General features: G+C 39.9%; 1 protein-coding gene across 1 annotated transcript; it reads right to left on the reverse strand.

The window, feature by feature from the left end:
- Nucleotides 1–694: 694 nt before the first annotated feature.
- On the reverse strand, nt 695–21,320 carry ubash3ba (ubiquitin associated and SH3 domain containing Ba). The gene is made up of 14 exons (XM_069146607.1): nt 20,639–21,320; nt 7,990–8,043; nt 7,599–7,785; nt 6,314–6,512; nt 5,349–5,518; nt 5,040–5,248; nt 4,782–4,926; nt 4,505–4,625; nt 4,279–4,401; nt 4,043–4,135; nt 3,372–3,516; nt 3,184–3,290; nt 2,601–2,710; nt 695–2,497 (listed from the first exon to the last, which is right to left on the reverse strand). Exons 1-14 carry the CDS (start codon nt 20,764–20,766, stop codon nt 2,360–2,362), a joined length of 1,929 nt encoding a protein of 642 aa, XP_069002708.1. The 5' UTR covers nt 20,767–21,320; the 3' UTR covers nt 695–2,359.
- Between the last annotated feature and the right edge of the window lie 949 nt (nt 21,321–22,269).

Raw genomic sequence — 22,269 nt, forward strand, 5'->3', positions numbered from 1 at the left:
TGGGGTCATTTTGTAAATTCACTCCCTCTAATGAGATTTCTGGAGGTCTGACCATATAAAATAATCCCATAATCAATGAACAGCAGTATATTATATATTAAAAACTTAACACTTCCTATATTTATTTCAAATTAAAAGCCCTCTAGCATTTTAGTATACACAGACTCTTTTTAAAGAGGCTTTTATTGTGAAATATTTGCAGAAATATGTTGTGATTGAAATCAGACAATTACACTTTAGATTTGTAATCCAGATCAACCAATACAAATTCATGATTATATTGCTGACTTTATTCAATTAAAACAATCAGAATATCCAGGCTAACTTAAAACTACTGTTAACCTGCCACCACAGTGGTTATGCAAGCTTAAAAATAAGCCACAAATTAACATTGCAGGCACTCGTGTGCTCCGGTACTTCTACAAATAGCATTACACCCCTGGTAGGTAGGTCTATGTTTTCTTACTTTTGCTTTGTGAAAAGTTTACTGTCGGTGAACGAGGCAGCAACAGCACACTCTCACAACTGCAAGACAGACAGTAACTGTTCAGTAATTCAATGGCCGCTCATTTTATTTTCTCAGACAAACAACAACCTCCCTGCAGTTTGTTCAAAACAGAACCAAAAATTATGAGCAACCCTTCCACCCGGTTACAAAGATGAAGAAAGTTTCTACAGAACACAGAAGCTGATATGTGCAGGCCTTCATATCTCCAAAACCATACTTTATTCATTTTTAGAGTATCAATAGATTTTCAAAGTCATACGGCAAATAACTGGTATTAAGCGTTAAGCTATTTAAATCATCTGGTGTAACCGAAAAGAAAAAAATTAAATGCACCGAGTATTTGAAAAGCGGTGTGGTTATCAGGCTTACAGAGTGTCAGGGTCACGATAAACAAGCAAAAGTTTTAGTTGATGCCTCGACAAAATGAACAATGTAACGGCATTCTGTATATTATTACATGAATTTTCCTTCGTCATATTGACTTGGCTGCCTACAGATAAGTCCCATAGACGATGGCTTACAGGAAGGTTAAATGACTCATGTGGCCACACAAATGTTAACATAGAAGAAAATGATATGACATTTACAGGAATAAAACCGGTATAATGAACTACCCACCTCTGCACCAGAAACAGTGAAGATCAGCTCTCCCCTGTCTGATTGTCAACATTTCTTATGTGCTTTTTTCACAGGAGGGTTGTAGCTACAAGTTAAATAATAATTTCTGACACATGGAAAAATATCTCTGTAGTACAAGTCTTTCTCAACTAATTCTTGTCACAGTGTGAGAAGGCAGCAGAACACTAATAGACTGTTCACATTTGGCATTCGCATTCGTTCTGGGTGATCGGATCAGAGGAGGTGAGCTAAAAGTACGCTAAAAGGTGCGAATGCGCCTGTGCGCATTTAGAACTGTTAAGATCTGTTCCACTGAGACTACATTAAGAGGTTGTCTGAGACGCATATGATCACATTGTTTTAGCAGCATGAACACAAATGCGTCTTAAGCTACATTGAAGGACCACCTACTCGTCTGATGTCCTCTGACTAACCAATACAAATATTTAATGCAGCTTTTGGTGCCACGTTCCTGTCTTCACATATGACCCTGCGCTTCCACGCTGTACAGCTGGTTCATTACTTTTGGATGTTTTTTTTCTCCACTCAAACAGTTCTCACTGTTGAAGATCTTTGTCTTCCCTTCTTTTAATTTTTTTTTTTTTTTTTTTTTTTTTTTTTTGTGCTTTTTTATTTACGTGTATATTTCTGTGATGTACATTTATTTGCATATATAGCAGGGACGTGACATCCAATCACAAGTGATCACATGAGCTGCATAATAATGCCGGCTGTGAAGTGCCATACTTTCTTAGAGCTGTCCACTTGTGATCCGACCAACCAGCACACATAAAGCCAGGTGTGAACGGGTTTAAACTCTGCACTACCTGGTTCTCTGCCTGAGGAGAGACCACAGAGAGGAGCTTACTGAGACACCGTCCCAAGGCATAAAACCTGATTCATCAACAACCAAGAAATATCCAGATTTCTTGTAGCACCTCCACATTTTGGGCTAAGAAGTGTAACATCGAAAGACACGCCACAAACTGCCGCCCAAACTGTAGCTCCATTTTACTGTGATCTCCACACAAACTGCACTTTCTCTTTCCTGAGCATTCCTGAAAACATTTGCTTCAAATTCTGCAAATTTTTTTGCATGATGTCTTTGACGGAAGCCAGACTTTTGGTTTTTTTTTGGTAGTTGGGCTGGATTCATAGCAGTGTAGGTTAAAAATAAATATTTTTTTCAGCAGTTCAGGCTGCCAGAATATAGATAGCTTAACAGCACATCCTTCAGTCTTGCATCAGCAATTCCCTCCAGTTGAAACTGTGATTGGGTCCATGTGTCAGAGGCAAGATGGGTGGGTCGACCAGCTGCCACACCCCGGTCTCTCCCAGTTCTTCACATGCACAAAAACCCAAGTAAGGAATCTGCACAAAGAGGAGACAGATGGGAATGTTATCAAAGAGAGAGAGATGGGAATTGGGAGAGGATGCGGTAGGAATGAAAAGGAGCATTGAAACTAAATCTGACCTTTCGGACAACTTGAACAAAGTCCTTGGAGTTTTGAGGGCTGAGGCCTTGTATCTGGCGAGTGCAGGCCTCCAGGGAGGAAGCATGGGCCACAATCAGGACCGTGTTTCCTGTGTGAAAGAAGTAAAAAACATAGACCCACATTCCACAGATACCATGCGCTTTCTTTCCTCAGCAGTCAATAATATACAGTGTTTAGATTCTTTGATACATGCTATTTTATACCGAGATTGGGACATCAGCTAAAAATAAAGTACTTCTCAAATAATGTTACACTGTCCAGTTGCTCTACTCAATGTCAGGGTTTTTAGTCTGTGTATGTAAAGTCAGGTATTTCTTTCTTACTAAGGCCTATTTCACATAGATGGTATTGTTCATTTCTGATTTTAGTGGCTGATGTTCAGTGGCCACAAGAGACAACATTTTGAACTAGAAAATATCAGCTAACAAGAAGCATTAAAATGTTATAATTTTAAAGAGAAAATCACTTTTGTTTTAGACAGTTAAGATTACAAATATTTGATACTTGGTCAAATTGGTATTAACGTGAAACTCTGGATATATGTATACAGTTATATTTTACCCAGGTTTTTGCAGTCTGTCAGGATCTCGCGGGTCACTTGGAAGCTCCTGCTGATGTAGGTGTCATAGGACTCTGACACTGTCAACTTACTTATGGGTAGATGAGGTCTATGGGCAAAAAACAGGAGGTTACAGTAATTTGTAGCATCACAGATAAAAGCATAAAGATTCTACATTGTCACTGTGTACCTGTATGTTGTGTCCACACTCAGGTTAGCAGCAGCCAGTTCAGCTGGGGGGATCCAAATGGGTAAACATGTGCCTGAAACCCACTTGGTCCATTCAAACAATCCCGGCTCAATGCGGATTTTGGTCTTTCCCTCCAGCTGGAGACCTGACGCAGTTAGAAGAGAGAAAGAAGCTGTCAGAAAGGACCATTTCTCTTAGAAATACTTGTGCAGCTACTCTTCCTTTTACAGGAAATCTATTGGGGCAATGAAAGTAATTTTTATGTTTCCATTCTACTCAGTAACATGACTGAGTCATGAAACTCAAAAAATTAAATTTGTATTTCTAAAAAGAAATAAAGTTTTGCCGCATTAAAAAGAAAGTAAGCTAAAAGTGTAAATAGATGGGAAAAAGATGTTAGACCTCCTCCTAAACTTGAATGATGTCTCTATGTACCACAGAGGTTTTATTGCGTTTTTTTAAGGCTTTATATAACCAGACAAATCCTACTGAGATCTGAGTCAAACTAAAGGTTTCAGACCCAAAACTAATACTGGAACTCCAACATTATCATCATCATGTAGCAGTAACAATTTTAAATGCTTTTAAACCATACAAGCTGAGGAACCTGATTAGATGCTGTTTAACTTGTGGTCAGAGTATTGATGAAGTCAATGAAGATGAGGTCCTACCCTGCAGAATGTGATGAGCAGTCTGGATGCAGCGAAGAGAGGGAGAGCAGTAAACAAAGTCTATTGTTGCATGGCTTTCTAACAGGGCTTCACCTGAGACGGAACAAAACACACAGTGGTTCCATGAGCAGGCATTTTGATTGTTGTTTAAAATGTCAAACAGTCTTTACTGTATTTAATAATCATTTCCATTGGTAAAGAAACACCAAAACAAACTGGACATAAAATGTACTGACCTACAAGACGGGCCTGGGTGGAGCCAAACACAGTAATCGGACAATCTTTATCATAGTCCCGGTGACCTCCGCTTCGAGCTGGTAGGCTGAATGGCATGTTGAGATTAGAGCGAATGTATCGACCTACACAAAACAAAGGAGACTCTTACAAAAGAAGGAAATACCAAAGTCAAAAGTGTCTAATGTGAGCCTGCTGCAAAGGAAAAAATCTCCCCTGCATGCCAACCTTTGGAGTCAAAGCACTGAGTGACCCAGTGTTTACCAAACACCACATCCATCCTCTCGCCATGGCGACACACGAACAGCCTCATCTTGGACAGGGATGGCTGACTGGTTGGCCTCAACACCTAAGATTAAGATTCATTAAAGACAACCCGCACAGAACTCGGAGTAATTATTGTCATCTACACATTCTCATTAGGATGCATAAGAATAATGCAAAACAATAGTGAGGTTCATGGCGTTCTTTTAACTTCAGCATGCAGCCTGACTTTTTTTTATACCTGCATCGGAGGACAGAGGCCTGTGAGGCTGGGAGGATCCACAAGACTGTCAAGCAGACTGTCATTCAGCTGTCCATCAAATAATAAACCAGCCACAGTGCTGCCAGAGTTAGACGGAGAGGCACAGTTGAGAAAGGAGTGAGACCTGGGGATCAGACAAACACGCAAAACTTCATTCAATCATAGGGCTTTAATTACGACAGTTTGTCCACAGTAATGACGTGTACTCGTGTTGAACACCGTAATTTCCGTCCTTACCCGTGGACAACCCATGTGTCAGACTCATCAGCCCGGCTGACGTAGTTCTCAGGCAGCAGGCCGGACAGCCCCGTGCCCAGAGAAGTGCCGTACACCCAGCCCTCGCTGGCAGTGCTCTGCTCCACCGAAGACATGAAGATGAAGTCTCCCTGCACCAGCTCCAGCTCATCATCATTTTGAGGCACGTAAGGGTACATGACTTGCAGTGTCTACAGGGGGCATTAAGACAGTCGTAAATTCGAAGTGCCAGAGTCAGAACTCAAGAGCGGAAACATGCTTGTTCTTGCTTTCAAAGGGAGAAAAGTCTACCTCATGATTAGCAAATCGAATATCCCTGGAGAAGAGCACGGCCAGCCAGTCGCAGCCCGAGGCCACGTCCACATTCTTGGCCAGCTTCTCCAAAACTGGAAGGTGACTGGTTTGAAAGTGGTATGCCAAAGTGACATGAAGTTGTTTCTTATGGGGCTCAACATGAACATCTGCATGAAGGAAAAGAACAGAGGTATTTAAAGATACGCATTTAGGGCAATGATGTAATGTCCCTTTCACACTGTTTAGTAGTTCCACACTGTCATCAAAATCTGGTGTCAACTGACGATGTTGCACGGCTCATTCCTGAAATGAGATTAATCATTCCTCAACTGTCCACATATCAAGCTGTATATAGCTGGTTGTATTAAATATCTAAATGAGAGCCTCTTAAAAGGGACGGCTACATTTTTACATTTTCCTGCTGAGAGGTCACTAAAAAGATTGATGATATCATGTTTGTGTTTTGAATATAAAGATAAAGCCAGGAGATGGTTAGCTTAGTTTAGCTTAAATACTTGATGCAGTGGGAAACTTCAAGCTTGGCTCTGTACAACAGTAAAACAAAGTCCACCTATGACTACTTCTAAAGTTCACATAAAAAGTTTTGGTTTTTCGTGGGGTGTTATACACTTGACTATTTCATGGCCAGGAGCAGCGACTTCCTGGAGATTCTGCTGTTTGCCTGGAAACCTCGTAGTGACTACAAGACTTCGGGATTCATTTTAGGATAAGCTAAACATCTCCTGGATGTAACTTTTAATATACTGAACAGACAAGACAATCTTCTTTTTCTGACTCTCAGTTAGAAGGCGATTAAGCATATTTCACAAAATGGCATTGTATTCCTTTAAACAACGTAATTCTTTAAATGGGCCTGTGAGCACCAACATTAAAACTGTACTTTGTGTCTACAAGACAGTTCTCATGTGATTTTTACCAGAGGCACACAGAGGGACTCAAACCTGCTTTAGATGCTGCATCAGTGGCAAAATCAGCAGCAAATGTCTTCAGCATCTCCGCCATCTGCTCCTCCACAAAGAGGCCAATGAAGGTTGAGGAGGTGTAGAGCTCCAAGGGGAGCGGCGTGGGGATGCGACCCTTCCACTTGGCCACGGTGGTCTGGAGAGCGTCGGTCAGAGCCTCCACCTTCCCATCGGCACACTGAACACAGCGGCGACAACAGGACAGGAAACTCAGTCAGTGCATCAGATGTGCAGATACCAACACATGTGGACATGTATGATTATACAGTACAGTGTAAAGGTTTTAGGAACTTTATACTTTAGAATATTGTCCATCATTAAGTACCACAAGGGAGGCAACTGATTGGTCCTAAATTCATTAATATAGCTGGAAAAGAACTATCTGCAGCAACAAGTAGGACAAGAAGTCCTGCAGCAGATGGTCTGTCCCCCACAGAGACAGACAACACGGGAACTGTTTACTCCACAGAAGAAGTGTGGCATGTTCTCCAAAAAGCATGGAACAACCTACCTAACATTTATCAATAATAAAAAAGAAAACCGTGTGCAAGTGCATTGAGGAGTGTTTTAAAGGCAAATTGTGGTAGCATCAAATATAGATTAGATTTAGTTTTTTCCTCTTTGCTGCACTTTGTATGAATTTAATTGACTCTTTGTGGCCTTAAGCTTTTGAGACAGCATAGTATTTATGAAACTGCATCATTTGCTAAAATGAGAAGGACATTGACATGTAAAGACTCAGGCACAGACAGACCTGGCTGCCTAGAGAAGACAGGCTGCATCAGCTCTGTCCACAGAGAGATGTGGAGACAGAGCAACACTTCAGCACAACAAAACCTTGTACCAAAATTATATACAAACTCTACATTTTTTCATTCACTCTCTGACCAAAACTACAATGCAACATCTGCTTGGAGAAAATAGTGTCAGTGTCAGTGCCTGTCATATCCGGTGAGACAACCAGCAGCTGTAGTTCGTCTCCTCACAGCTCACACTTTTATGTACTCTTTTGAAATTTGATATATACAATTATGTACTAACTTTGTATGTATTTTATTTACTTGAAATATATGCAATTCTCTTCCTTTTTTTTTAGTATTGTGTTGTCCTTGAAGCTTTGGCAACATCGTCCACCTGACATTCATGCCAAGAAAGCATATTGAATTAAATTGAAATGCCCCACCCCAAACACACACCCCCTCCCCTCCCCTGCGTGAGTACTGCCAATATAAAGACATAGTGTACACAGAGGGCTGAGACTGACCATGAAGAACTGGCAGAGGGTGACGTGGGGGAAGATGTTGTGTGCCTTGTTCTTGCCACAGGAGAGGCGGGACTGCTTCCAGAAGTGCGAGAGCTGCTGGAGCAGCGGCCCACTGGGTCGCATGTACAACACGTACTCTCTGGGAAGAGGGTCATCCAGGAAAGGGTCATCCAGGTGGGAGAAGAGCCTGGAACGAGCAAAGGTGATGAGAAGGGGGAGTTAAAAAGTGGGAAATAAGAAGGAGAGAGAACGGCCAGCAGAGGGCAGCACTGTTGTAACGGCACCAATATAATGTCAAGTGAGGTCAGTGGATACCAGTTTGTATTTGATTTCCCACTGAGCATGAATAACTACAGGAGAGGATGTGAGTGACTGTGTGTGCTGCTCTCACCAGTCACAAGCTGCCTGGACGTTTTTGCCTCCTGTCGACACGAGAGCTTTCAAGCTGCAGAGAGAAAGAGAGAGCAGGAGATCAAAGCACAGTCACTAAAATCAATATTTTTCTCTTCTGGACCGCATTTATTAGGAGGAGATTGCTGCACTTCCACATGATGATGAACAAAGACAAAACATCCCGGGAGAGCAGTAAAACAACAACAAGCACACAATAATTCAGAGCAGAAGTTCATTATTCATTCAAGAGGTATGCCCTGATACTGATTTGAAACAGCTGGACATGAAAATATTAAGGCACCTGGCTCTATAATCATTAAGTGTACATACTTGTAGATGCAAATCCCTGCATTCAATGCACACCCAGGTTGAACTTGAGACTGAATCTGGACATGATTCTGTTATAAAAGATTCAGGCCATAATCAGCCACATGTGACAAATTTAAGACCTCCGATATGTGACAGACGCCTGGTGTTTTATTGTAATCGACCAAAACTGAAGTGTCCATGTTCTGCCACATGATCTATCTATGTCATTTAATAAACTTCTTCTGAAACAAGAAGAGAGCTGATTGCATGATTACTCCTGAGTGCTCCAAATCTAATTAGCGTCTTTTTATAAAACCTCTTGTATTGCAGGGCTGCCTCTGAAGGGATTCGAGGAGCTTTCGTCAGCTTTGAGAGGACTAACACAGGGTATCTAGATGTGGCTGTAATTCTGAAGGTTCACAGTCGCTCCATCCCCAACCGTCCTCTCAGTCAATCAGTGCGAGTGACACACTAATCCAACACACTTACAGCCTTGCCTGCAAGGATTTGGCACACAATAGCACAAACTTTCCCTTTTAATATACAGAAAATGATTTATTTTTCAATTGTATTGTTAGTGTACGTGTGCTTAAATGGAGCAGTCCTGGCTTAACTCTTAGTTGTACCTACATCCAGACCTTCAGGGCTGAGCGGGCTCTAAAACGTTGGAACAACCTCCTCGTCCAGATCAGGCCATCAACTTCTCTTCTGGTGTTCAAATCTCTTCTGAAAACATTTATTTTTACTGACTATCCCAGATTAGTTGCAACTTAATTTTAGTTTTTGAGTTCTATTTCCTGCTCTTTCATCCTTGTGCAGGTTTTTCCAGGTGCAGCACACAAACCATTGTAGCTTCACTATAAGCCCTTCTATGCCAGTGTTTGGTGCTTATTATTTTTATGGCAGAAACTGCATTTTTTTTTTTTATTATACGATTATAATCCAAAATTTTGTGAAAATGCAGTTTTTAGTCAGATAACTGCCCACTACCCCCCACTGCTACCACAGTGCCTAAGTCCTCCGGAAACCAAAGTATAACCCTGTCTTATGTATTTGTTTTAGCTTAATCTTGTTGTTATTTTCCTTTACTCGTTCTTATTACATGTTTTGACTTTAACCATTCAAAATATTTAAGTTTATCTCATCAGATTTTGTGCAGCACTTTGTTCAACCTTTGTGGTAAATAATACGCTAAGATGCTATATAAATAAATCTGACTTGACTTAATATTCCTAAATTTGTGGTTTATAGTAAGATCTGCTGGCAGCTGAGAATATGCCTGCATGTAACGGTTTTGCAAACAGGTGTCTGATTACTTACTTTAAAACTGAATTATTGAACACCTTGACGGAAGTTGTTTCTGTATACCCTGGTGGTCTCTTACTAAAAAAGAAGAAAAAAAAAAAAAAAAAAAAAAAAAAAAAATCCTCTTTTGATGGTTATTTGTTGTGTATTTGTTTTTGTTAAATAGAAAATGCAATTGTTGGTAAATAACCAAATAAAAGGGATGTTTGGGTACGTGGCTCATTTCATTTAAGCTTTGAAATTGCTACTGCATCTCCTTTCAGCTGAAGTTTTGTGTGCATTATGTGAAAATAAAACACCAACTTTATTAATGACCCATTCACTACATTAGAAAAGCAAAAAACAAAACCTCTCTGGAAAAATAACACCGTACTTTTTCTAAAAGATAACTGTACCGTTCCAAAAGACAGCACTGCTTGTCACTGCTCTGAAAGACCATTGAACTGAACCAAAAACAACAATCTACCAACTGATAGCACTGAACAAGTGTTGTTTTCTGTGTCACTGTGGAGCCACCGTTTAGCTTCTCTTCCAGTGTGATGTAGACATATCGTGGCGTCTCTATGTGTGATGATGCCGACAGCGTTCATTGTGGTGCGCTAGTGTTCAAATTCAATGAGCTATTTTTAAAATTGGTCCCACAGAGAGGGTCCTAGATACGGCGAAATCCCCGAACCCTGGGGCAGAGTGCCCTGACAGAGCACAGCGTGCAGGATGGGAAGGCCAAAATCGTAACAGATGGCTCACACAGATCTACTACACTGCGCACACGCACACGCACACACACACTCACACACACACACACACACACACACACACACACACACACACACACACACACATCAAATATCAGCTACAAAGGCAGACAAAACTTGAATTAAAGTCTCCTTTACATTCACTTGAACAGGACTACAACAGTTAAGATGACATTTTACCTAATTGATCCATTTTTATCCCGACAGTATAAGCCACCTCTGCTTGTAAATCATAAAACAGAGACTCTTTTGTTGGATACAGTCGTTTTATGCAGTGATTCCACCTGGTGCTGTGTGGAGGAGGAAAAGAAGGGGATTTTCTCCCAGAAGGCATGATGGGATTACATGCAGATGTGACTGAGACGTCACAAAATCCGATCCAGGCGAGAACATTGGATTGTCTGCTTCTTATTGCTGTCGTATTTCATGATAGTGAACCCTTCTGTCATTAAATAATAGCAAAGGTCTTATCACAGTGTCACAGAGCAAACTCACATACACAAAGATAAAGTCGTTGAATTTAATCTATTCTTTTTTTAGGCCTCTGAAATGACGAGAAAAATCCTGTTCCAGGTATAAAAAAAAAACAATCTTTTACTCAGTAATGTGGCACATACTCTTAAGTAAAAAACAATAATGTATATATATATATATATATATATATATATATTATATAATATATATATATATATATTACATATGACACATATATTATATATATATGGCACATACTCTTAAGTAAAAAACAATAATGTCTATATATATATATATATATATATAATATAATTATATAATATATATAATGTCTATATATATATATAATATATTTTATATATATATATAATTATTATTTTTTACTTAAGAGTATGTGCCATATATATATAATATATGTGTCATATATAATATATATATGTATATATTATATATATAATATAATATATATAATATATTATATTTATATATATACATATTATATATATAATATGTATACATATATGTACATATATATACATATACACAAAATAGTACAGGAAACTATCAAGGGTAATGTGCAGTTTATTTTCATGTTTGACAGCAAAACATTCTGCTTTAAGAAAATAAACTACACATTACCCTCGATAGTTTCCTGTACTACTTTGCCTACAGTATATTTGCAAAGAGTCCGTGTCACCTTGCACGGACAGGAGGCATAGAAAACTGACACTCACTCTTAAAAACGACAGCAAACTACTAAAGGTCAGGTTGAACAGACAAAAGTGGAGAGACACCGCATTTGTTCTCGGGGGGCCCATTATATATAAGATAAATTCCTTTTTGAAAATGTAACGCAGAAGGTTGGCGTTTAGGCGTCTCATAGATAAACCCATATGAAAGACATTGTACTGTCTCTGCCAACACTTAAAAGTTGTCAAACATAAATGCAAATGATGTTAGTTGACATGTTTGACAGCAAAACATTCTCCTTTAAGAAAATAAACCACACATTACCCTCGATAGTTTCCTGTACTACTTTGCCTACAGTATATTTGCAAAGAGTCCGTGTCACCTTGCATGGACAGGAGGCATAGAAAACTGACACTCACTCTTAAAAACAACAGCAAAATACTAAAGGTCAGGTTTAACAGACAAAAGTGGAGAGACACCGCATTTGTTCTCAGGGGGCCCATTGGATCGCAATCCATCCGTGGCAGAGTAATATCTGCTGAAGAGATGCATCTATCAGACAGATCAGACTGTGTGGTTTTAATCCCCGAGATGTAGAGTAAAGCCAGGCCGGTACCACAGACAGCCTGCTTCTGTATCCTCTCATATAATACAGGTCCGTGTTTAGTCAATTTTCTTCGTACTTCTGCCTCTCACATTGATTGATCTTTGTGGTTTTACTCCTCAGAATGAATCAGAACTAAAGATTTGTACAACCTTAGTACGCCTGCGGAATCATGCACAAACCAGGCTTTTACAGCCCTTTCGGAAACCGCTACAGTTTTATACATTGTTATGATAGTAAATTTGTTGCAATAAACCGTAATCGTTTGTAAAAATGTGTTTGAACAAATTGGAAACAGAGTAACCCCGTTTCCCACCTTTACAGGCGTCCCTATTTTCAAATGTTGTACTTTATTATATTTCACATTTTTATAGCTTTTATTTATTTATGTAATTTCTCAAGTTAATTGATGATTTGATCTTCTTAGTTTTAAAGCAGTTATTTCTTAGTCATGCAATGAATGACCTCGTAAATAAGGTTCATTAAAGTAAAAAAACATATCCGTCTTTCAAACACGTCAAATTGAGAAAGGAAGACGTCCAGCCGACTCTGACTGAGGTGTTAACTCAGAGGGAACTCCTCCATGCATTACCTCATGCGCTTGCCTTGCTGTAATGATCTGACTCATAGCATAATGCAGTCACAGAGGACCCTTTGCCCAATTAATAAGTAAGCATGTGCAAATGTACATCATGGAGATCTGTGCTCTCCGATTGACCTTTTAGATACAGTTTATTTCTGTTGAACTGAATATTCATGCTTCAAATGTATTCGACCATAGCAGAAATGCCTTAGACAAACTGTCCTCAATAACTGAGCCTAACCCCTCGTTTGCTCTCAACAAGAACTGAGCAAGTTATTTATAAACTGCATTTCCTGTTCACAGCTTGACGATGATAAGAAAAAATAAGAAAAACTAAAAAGAGCGAGGGAGAGAACTCACTCTGGAAAAGAAATGGCTCCAAACTAGCAGTGAAAGACAGTGACCACTATTAGTTGAGGGCTTTTACTTTATTTGCACATGCACCACTGCTGGAGGCGATATTGGAAACAGCCTTTCATTTCACCCACATATGGTACATCTGTTCAGTTCTTACTTCCACATTTAACCCCACTATAGATCAAATGTTCTCGCTGACTGTTGCGTGTTTCAACAGCAGTGTTTTGGGGATTTCATATACGTAAACATTCTCTGGACTGTTTATTACAGCTAACTTGGAACTTTTCCAGGCTGCTAAAGAAAGTTCCTGCGACAAAACTCGACTACATAGATGTCATGCCTTTCATTGCTACACATCAGCCCTGAAGGCAAAACAGCATTTCCTGTTCACAAGCAAACAGTGAACGCACGTCTCTGATCACTTATTATCACCACACTAACAACGCTGAGAGAGAAACTTTCATGTCAGGAAAGCTACCTGTTCTGAATAACTGTAGTATTAGTATTGAGTTCAGGGCCTCCATTGAAAAGATACATATAATTGAGTTAGTGTGTAAATATTAAAAGGAATAATTAACACTCAGTAATTGACCTGCCACATATTGAGACGATGTCCCAAACTTTCATTGGCTCTAGTGTTTCAGATAGACTTTTCTTAAATATGCCTTAAAGGCTGTGATGAAAGCAGGGAAGGCTGTTGTCATGGAACCGTGGTAGATGTCATTCAAACTGTGCATACGTGGGTCGAGTGTAGGTTCGTCTGCCACCAACTTTGTTGCCGACGCTACGGCCGGTGGAACATTAAGAGTCACCACAAAATCACAAGCTACGCAGTTTTCAGCTGAATATGATGGAAACCGGAAACAAAAAGGAAATGCAGCTCCAACAGAGACTGGAAACTACTTATAACTGTGCGAAGCCCATGGAGGGTGATTCTCTGAAAGTTTTACGCCTTCTTTTCCAGAGGTTTTGCTCAAATTTACAATAGAGAATTCATCATAAAGTGACTCAGTACATTGATTCTAACAAGAAATGTGTGGCTCAAAAAGAGATATCCTGACCTGTAGATGCAGTCCCACTGAAACCAGAAGATGATTTCCAGACAGGCAAAGAAACACATAAGGCCATTTACTGTGAAACGTTACTTTCCTTTTATGCCCACTGCATTCACTCAGTGTGGGAGTTACATTTAACATCTCAACATTTGTTTAGTCCTTTACAGGCTGACCTGCGACCTTCATGGTCTTCTGTGTTAGTTAGATAGACACATCAAAAATGTTGACTCAGCATTGGTAACATGTCCCACGTTGTCGCACACAAACATACTTTTCGCCCCACATTTGGTCTATTGGGATCTGGTCACCCTAGTTAGAGCATGTAAGTTGTCACAAATTGGTTTCATATATTAGTTCGTGTATGGATTCAAAAACTTAGAAGCTGTTGGTTAGATACCCTTAGTGGTAATTGCAGGTATTAACACTTTGGACACAGACAAGCTATTTGCCCATGCTGAGATGTGTTCAGCTACACTGAGCTAATTGGCTTAATATATACCATACTGACGCGAGAGTGGTATCGACCAAACATTTTGTTTAGGCTCAGCATATTCACTAATAAGGTCAGCCTTCCGTTTTCTATGCTCATAAAGCTTTTCTGTCAAGCCGACATTGCGAGGCAATGTTTCAGTATCACATCTTTAACAAAGCTAGCTGTGTACAGCCGCTGTCTTGAACTGCTTCTCCTCACTTCATTATTTCTGTACAAGAAAGTCCACGAGGTCACACAGAGCAAGACAGAGACTGACACCAGCAGATGAACTGTGCGAGCCTTTGTGTGACTAAAGGACGGTCGTTCACTTGGTTATTGTGTCCATAAACCTTATTAGTTTGAACAAGTGATTAGAAATGCTTCTAACAAAGCTGAAATGAAGAGCGCTGTTTTAGTATTGCTGTTATTTTTAGTGCTGCATGACGTCAGTGAAACCGTTCAAAGTGCACAGAGCAAATGTTTCACTAAGAATAAATAAGGCACATTGCCAACGTTGTGATGCATCACACAAACATTCCTCAAAGTCCCAGGATGTGTCATTCGAAGCGGAGCAAACAGACTGTGTGTGAGGGATGCAGCCATGGATGATGTTGAAAACAACCCGAATCAAGCTTAGAAATTGGATTTCCAAATTCACACAGATGAGCTGAAAAGTGATCTGTCAAGAAATTAAGGAAGCACAAAACCTCAACATAAACTTTTTAAAGCTTTTTTACCTATTCTTCTTTCATATATTTATTAGTAACATTGCTAAATTTTCAGGATTCTTTTACTGAAAAAAAAACCACGATAACTCAGTAAGTACACCAAACTTCTTAATGTGAATCCCCTGCTTCAGGCGCCCTCAAACTAACATCCCCACAGAGCACTCTGTAAAGGCCACAAGCCACTTCCGTAAATGGGCGACTTCCTCTTGGCCGTCTTGAATACAAGCTCAGAGTTTGTTCTTTCAAGCTGCACGCGCAGGCACCGAACGTGTCACATGTAAGCATAAGTTGTGTTCTGTATGTATTATGTGGAGGTTTCACATAAGCTAAAAGGTCTCACTTGATGCTTTTTTTTTGCATGTCAAACAACAGTTACACACGTAGTTATGGTGAAGGCAGGAGTTATGAAACTGGTGTAGGGAGGTGAATCGTGTCCCACAGTCAGCGTGTGCAATGACTTCCTCTGAAACACACAAAAGACTTCACAAGCAGACAGGGTGAAAAAAAGAATTGTGAATTTACCGTACATGGTATTATCTAAGCTACGTGGAGTATGGCTCAGTAACCACAGCGGTTTTGATTTTTCATTTGAGAGGCATGATGCAAAGCAGACAATAGGGCCTCAAGACAATTTTAACTGTGCCTAAATGTGCTTAAAGAATACAAAACAAAAGCTACTATTCGGATTTTGTCAGTGTTGTATTAACTGGAGCTCACTATAGACCAAGGTAAGATTTCATAATCTCAAATTCTAAGAGGAGCCACTGAATTAAATACAGTTTATCCCCCACTGAACACCATATTCAGTGCAAAAAACAAAACACTCCCAGGAAAATGTCAGTAATTGATGAAGCAAAATTACATTTTTCTGACGCTCTACAGATTAACCAATCAATCGGGTAAATTAATAATATTCAAATACTTAAACTACAATAAATATGATTATATAATGTTAGTGGAAGTGCAAGATCAGTCACTGTATCAGTGACGCATCGCTGACATGCTTATCATGCTTCTCCACAAATTATTGCCTAATTCTTTCAACACTGCAGTGACAGGTCGCTTTGCTCCCCCATCAATTGACCCATAACATCCATGTATAGAACTGATATTTACATAAATCTAAAACCATTTGATTTCAACTTTTAGCTGCCAATATTCGTGGTGCCTGAGTTTCTTATCTTCAGTCAGCTACTCCCGCACGCAGAAGCATTTATGTGACGTTATTTGTTGGCACATTGAGTCCTAATCCACGTTTGTGGCAAAAATAAACTTTAGGTTCCTGTGAAAAGGAAGGAGCATCGGCTCTCTGACCAAAGAGTGGTAGTTGAATTTTCCACACAACAGCATCTGTGATTGGTCTAAAGTATCACATGACACTGCTGTGTTGTAGACTGAGGCACTTCTGGGGCAGTGCTTCTTTGTACATTTTGTTAATACCAGACAGAAAAAGCAAAATGGCTTAAAAACCTTTCATTTCTCTCCTTAATCTTTGTAACTGCAGTTGTCATGGTACATTCTAGTCATCATCAACTTCCTGTTTCCCTTGCTCACAATTGCCACAATAGTCCTCAGTGTTGCATGAAGATGACATGACATGACATGACAAGAAACTGCCGCAGAAAGGCCATCTGTTATCTTTGGCATCAAGAATTTTCTTTGACTTTGTCTGAATCAGGAGGATAATTCAGCTTCTCACTTCCTTAAAATATAGAAAAACTGCGCACAAGTTCAGAGAAACGCTTCAGTGACCTTTGTCGTTTATTTTGGACACAAGCAAGACATTTAAAATGCACGCGCGCGCACGCACACACACACACACACACACACACACACACACACACACACACACGGTCCAGGCTTTGTACAACTCAAATAGTCCTTCTATACATGCACCACTACACAAACTATGTTCTCTAAACGCAGACAGACAAACCCTGTCGAATACTGTCTCGAAGGTCGGGGAGGACTCGTGCTCCAAAGCAACATAAATGATGATCAAGCAAAGACCTATCTGAGACGTAAAGTACACTGGTAAGACTGCACAATAAAAGGACAAAAGGGGAAATACTGTGGAAAGTATACTATAACAACGCTACACGGAAGTGTTTTTTATGAAACATCAGGGATTATATTGTTTATACATAAAAGGAAAGACAGATTGCCAACCATTAATTAGAGGCAGTTTTCCAAGTGTGAAAGAGACTCAATGCCAAGATATGATATCACAACAATACTAGACACTAAATTTCCCCACTGTGGGATTAATGAAGTCTAAAGTCAAAAGTCTACCTGGCCATCCTCACAGCTCTTAGAGGAATTTATATTAGTGTACATCACAACAGGAGATGGCTGAGTGGAGCTTAAAAGAAGCCGCTGGGACACACTGCAAAAGGACAGTTTTATTTAGACATTTAGATCCTGTCCTGTGTTTTATTTTGGCAATCTTTGGGTATTTTATCAACCTTGAGCAGCAACATAGAGAGATAACCTCTCTGTGTTTTCATGCTCTTAGACGGATGAGTTTCCAAAACTGCTTCCGACCATCAGACATGATCAGCAGAGGGAGAGAGACTGTCCATCCAGCTCCTATCTGATTATGCTGCTCAATTCCTAGATGACTCAACAGAAAAAGAAAACCCCCCCAATTAAAACAGAAGGCCCATTTCTATGTATGAGTGTGTGTACATAATTCATGCTACCCTACTCAAACACAATGAATCCCTTGTTCCCTGAAACTATGGCTGATAACTGATTTCCCTAGTATTCCTTCATCCTCTCCCTCCAAGATCCAGGAAAAGGTTTGATAGCAAAACCCGAAGATCAGATGTTTATTTTGATACTTTCCTGCAACCGGGTGCATCATGACAGTCAGCACATATGGAGAAACATGTCTCTAGAACAGAGATAACTGTAATTGAATCGGGTAACTGCATTGAAAGCTGGCAATTAATGTTTGTCTAAATTGATATAATTATTTTGCCAATTTAGGACTGACACACAGTATAGTGTCAGCTTATATAGTAGATATAATGAACGTGTTAACAATCAGTTACAATCACATACAAAGCAACATCTGCACTCATCTGGAGTCCTGCTTCTTTCCCCCTGCCGCGTTTAAGTCCAATTCACCCTCTTTGTTGCTCCAATTTGTTCTCCACCACCTGCTAGATGCTCCCTTCCATTCACTAGCTGGTCGCTATCTCTGTCTGCTGTTTGATACAGGGAGAGTAGAGTAACTACTGTATCAGAGAGACCAGCCCCGTCACACAACACACTGAACAAACACACAAAACACCTGGCAGCCTCAGCCGTGCTCACATGTACATGTTTGTATTTCAAAACTATTTGTATTATCTTCTGTCATTGTTATGATGTCCGCTCTAACATCAGACCCGACAGGCCTGGAGGTAATGATGCTAAATTATTCTGCTTCATTATAAATTTATAACCTCGATCAAATCAAAGTGTATTCCATCAATAATAGATGTGTGTCTGCAAATATAACAAAACCCAGTCACAAATTTTGTCTGCAGCGGTTCCTTAAGCAGCAGCAGAGAGAGCTGCTGTCTGGAACCATCAAAGCCTGGATGATCCGAATCAGTTTTGCGGAAGATAAAAAGGCTTAATTTTGGAGATACTGTATCTGTGTAGTTACAAGAAGAAAGGCTGTTCAACACTTTTGGCCTCCTCAGCAAAACTCAGACAACTGTCAACAGTCTCTACTGAAATTTTCATCCATTGCATCACATTAGAAGACAGTTTTATATCCTACAGTTCAGACTGAAACAAGTTAAAGATGTGGAGGTTAATAACGGCGCTCGGAGATCAACACAGACAAAAGTGAACTATTTCAGATTTCTTTTAATACCTGAGAGAGCACAGGCAGAGAGGCTTTTATGTGAGATGAGGGTGCTGAAATCATAGGGGTTAATATATAATGTGGGAGTCGTTGACAACTCAAACAATGAGGGGACATTAAGATTATAGATCATTTGATTCGGTAGAGTTCGTGCAGCGGGCGGAGGTCGAAACATAAAAACTGAGCTGTGCAAAACTTAAAAGTTGATTCAGTATCATATCAACTGCTGTATTCTGGTGTGAAAAGATTCATGCAGAAATTATAAAGCAACTGGTTACTGAAGCATTTTGGTTCTAAAGATAAACAGTATATTTGATAAACAGCTCCTTTGCTAAGAGGCTTAGTTAGCAAGATTAAAAGAGGCAACAATGGGTTTTATAAAGCACATTTTACAACATAAATGTGCATCCTGCACTTCTATAGTTACTCTCCCTTTCATTGACAATACACAGCGTCTTAAACTGAATATTTGTATTATATCTTGTCTCTGGTTTCAGAAGAGAAATGCTTCTGTTGATTTGTGTCAAAAATATTGAAACGTTGCGCCAGAGACTGCTTAAAAATTCTCAATCTTCCTTAAGAAATTCTCGGTAAAAACAACCTACTCTAATCCATTATAATCCTTAAACGCAAACTGTATATATTATTGACTATCATTTTATTTCCACAGTTTATTCTGTTTTTGATGAATATGTTGTACATATTCTATTCAATTAAGTTATTGAATATTTTTTATATTTCTGTTACTTTTAATCTGTTGTTGATTATGAGGCTTTAGCACAACAAACTCCCTTTCTCTCAGAGATGCTGAGTGAGACGCCTGCCTCAGACAACACCGAGCATCTCCAGCAGTTTTCTTTAGTAGTGGGGAAAGACTGCAAACAACACACAGACAGGTAGTATTACTGAGCATTTGTTGGTCAAACATACTTTTACTTTTAATCCTCTATACTTGAAATGTGTTAAGTACCTCCTTCAACACTGTATAACCATATAAAAAGACCCCCCCCCCCCCAAAAAAAAGCATCAATTATGTCATGTAATTGTCCACAAAATGTGAATTTACACTTCTGTGAGTTTACTTCCAGTGTGTTGAAGAGGAATCTGGCACAAACATCGAAATAAGTCCCATCAAATCCTGCTGTAACCCTGCTGTGGAGCATATGCACTATGGCTGTGGATTCTAGAGCAAAAAGTTCCGTTTAAAAGCAGTCATCTGAAAAGAGCCCACAGGCCATGACATGTGTTCACAACAGCTGCAGAGGTGCCTCCGGTCAGCTGCTGATGTTGACGCTGAAGCAGCGGCAGATAAAGGAAACTTTGACAAGGAGTGGGAATTCAGTGGAGGCTGCTGGAAGTGCTGTGTGTGTGTGTGTGTGTGTGTGTGTGTGTGTGTGTGTGTGTGTGTGTGTGTGTGTGTGTGTGTGTTGGGACGGTGCATCAGTGTACTCACGCCCTGGTCTTGGGGAAGCCCATGGACAGCAGCACGTCCAGAGGGGACCCATGTTTGACGGTGCTCGGCCGGCTCTGGCGCTGCCTCCGCGGGGTCACTTTGGCATACAGGTCCTCTTTAGCCGCCATAATTCACTGCTCCATAGGTATGTCAGCTCCACGTCTCCCCTGATGTGTTTTCATTTGTTAAAAAAAAAAAAAGATGGAAAAAAAAAACAAGAAAAGAAAAAAAAAAGAGGAAGGATGGAGGCGGCAGGCTCTTTAAACCAGGGCGACTTGGGTTAAGCGGAAGCACGTTGAAATCGCGAAACCCTGCGAAGAAACGAGCATGGTTTGCGGGTCTGTCTGAATGCTCGGATCTGGATCTGGCTGCCTCCTCACGGCTCGCACATGAAGTCAAAACCATCAGCAGGGGGCTCAGCCATGGGAAGTCACTTCAGCTCACTCAGCCGTGCCCCCGATTCACAGTGCCCGACCGAGGTGAACATTTCTGGATCCTGCTCGCTCCTCGCATCCGGTCCCCTGAATGAAAAATCTGATGTTTCCTCTCCAAATTATATTTTATTTATGAATGGATCCTGAGTGAGCGGGGGCTCAGCCTGTAAAAGGTTCAGCTCCAACTGCGCGGCCCCTTTAGTTAAAGGGACAGTACACAGTTTGTGAGAGCACAAACAAATATTTTTTTTCTGCGGAAAAAGGGGTAAAACTAACACGCCCTCTTCTCGGTGTTGTGATCATACATGCGCAGTAAAAGTAATCAGATTATTAGTCAGTGTGATGAAAAGTGGCGAAGAGGCGCTGGATGGTGGAAAAAGTTGGTCACACTTCCTGTCTGCGAAAGTGGGTGTCGACACTCCACGCATGCGCAGTGAACGGCAAGGGAAGCAGTACGCCATTATCAGTTGCCACAGCAACCCACTGAATTTATCCCACAAACGATGTATAATTAATGTCAAGAAAGTCATAGGTTTGTAGTCTTCATATAATTGAACACCTTATTTCCCCCTATATTTAGATGTATGCATTTTGTTTTGAAATTTGCCTGTGATGACATCATATGCTGACACAATGTGGCTTAAAAAGAAAACTGATATTGTATCAACTTGTACTTTGTATCATATAAAATTTATATGATACAAAGTACAAGTTGATACAATGTATCAGTTTTTTATTTATATTATAAATGGTCTATTCTTTTAATTTACAGTTTCATGTGAGCTAGGCAAAAAAAGATTAAAGATTAAAAGATTAAAAATAGTGTAATACAAATAGCTTTATTTACATTGAAGTGCATGCATTTTATTTTGAAATTTGTTGCAGTGACATTGTGGGCTGTATAACTTACCTTTATTTCCCTTAACCGATCTCACAGTTGTGTATCATTAGAAAAGTGTGTAATTGTGTTATGGAGATTAGTGGAAATATGACACTCCTTTGGCTGAACACATTTAAAGGAAGATACTGTGATAAAATGTTTAGCTCTGTGGTGAGCAAACACTCCATCATTGTTACGATCAGGAATAACTTTGACCCTAAAAGGTCAGGGAGGCATGTACCTATGTATTCATATTTTGACTGCTTAAAATGAAGGGAGTGGTTCAAACTTTTAAATCTATGAAAATGAATTTAAAA

This window comes from Embiotoca jacksoni, unplaced genomic scaffold (assembly GCF_022577435.1).
Source record: "Embiotoca jacksoni isolate LCO1_2020_lvr unplaced genomic scaffold, fEmbJac1.0.p SCAF_13, whole genome shotgun sequence".
NCBI classification, from domain to species: Eukaryota; Metazoa; Chordata; class Actinopteri; family Embiotocidae; genus Embiotoca; species Embiotoca jacksoni.

Bases quoted from the DNA above. Each gene is read 5' to 3' on its own strand.
- ubash3ba (XM_069146607.1), bottom strand. From the start codon at position 20,766: ATGGCGGCTAAAGAGGACCTGTATGCCAAAGTGACCCCGCGGAGGCAG. The intron at 4,927-5,039 runs GTAAGGACGGAA...TCTGATCCCCAG, and splicing joins GACACATGGGTTGTCCACGG to GTCTCACTCCTTTCTCAACT. The intron at 3,517-4,042 runs GTAGGACCTCAT...TAACTGCGTCAG, and splicing joins TGCTCATCACATTCTGCAGG to GTCTCCAGCTGGAGGGAAAG.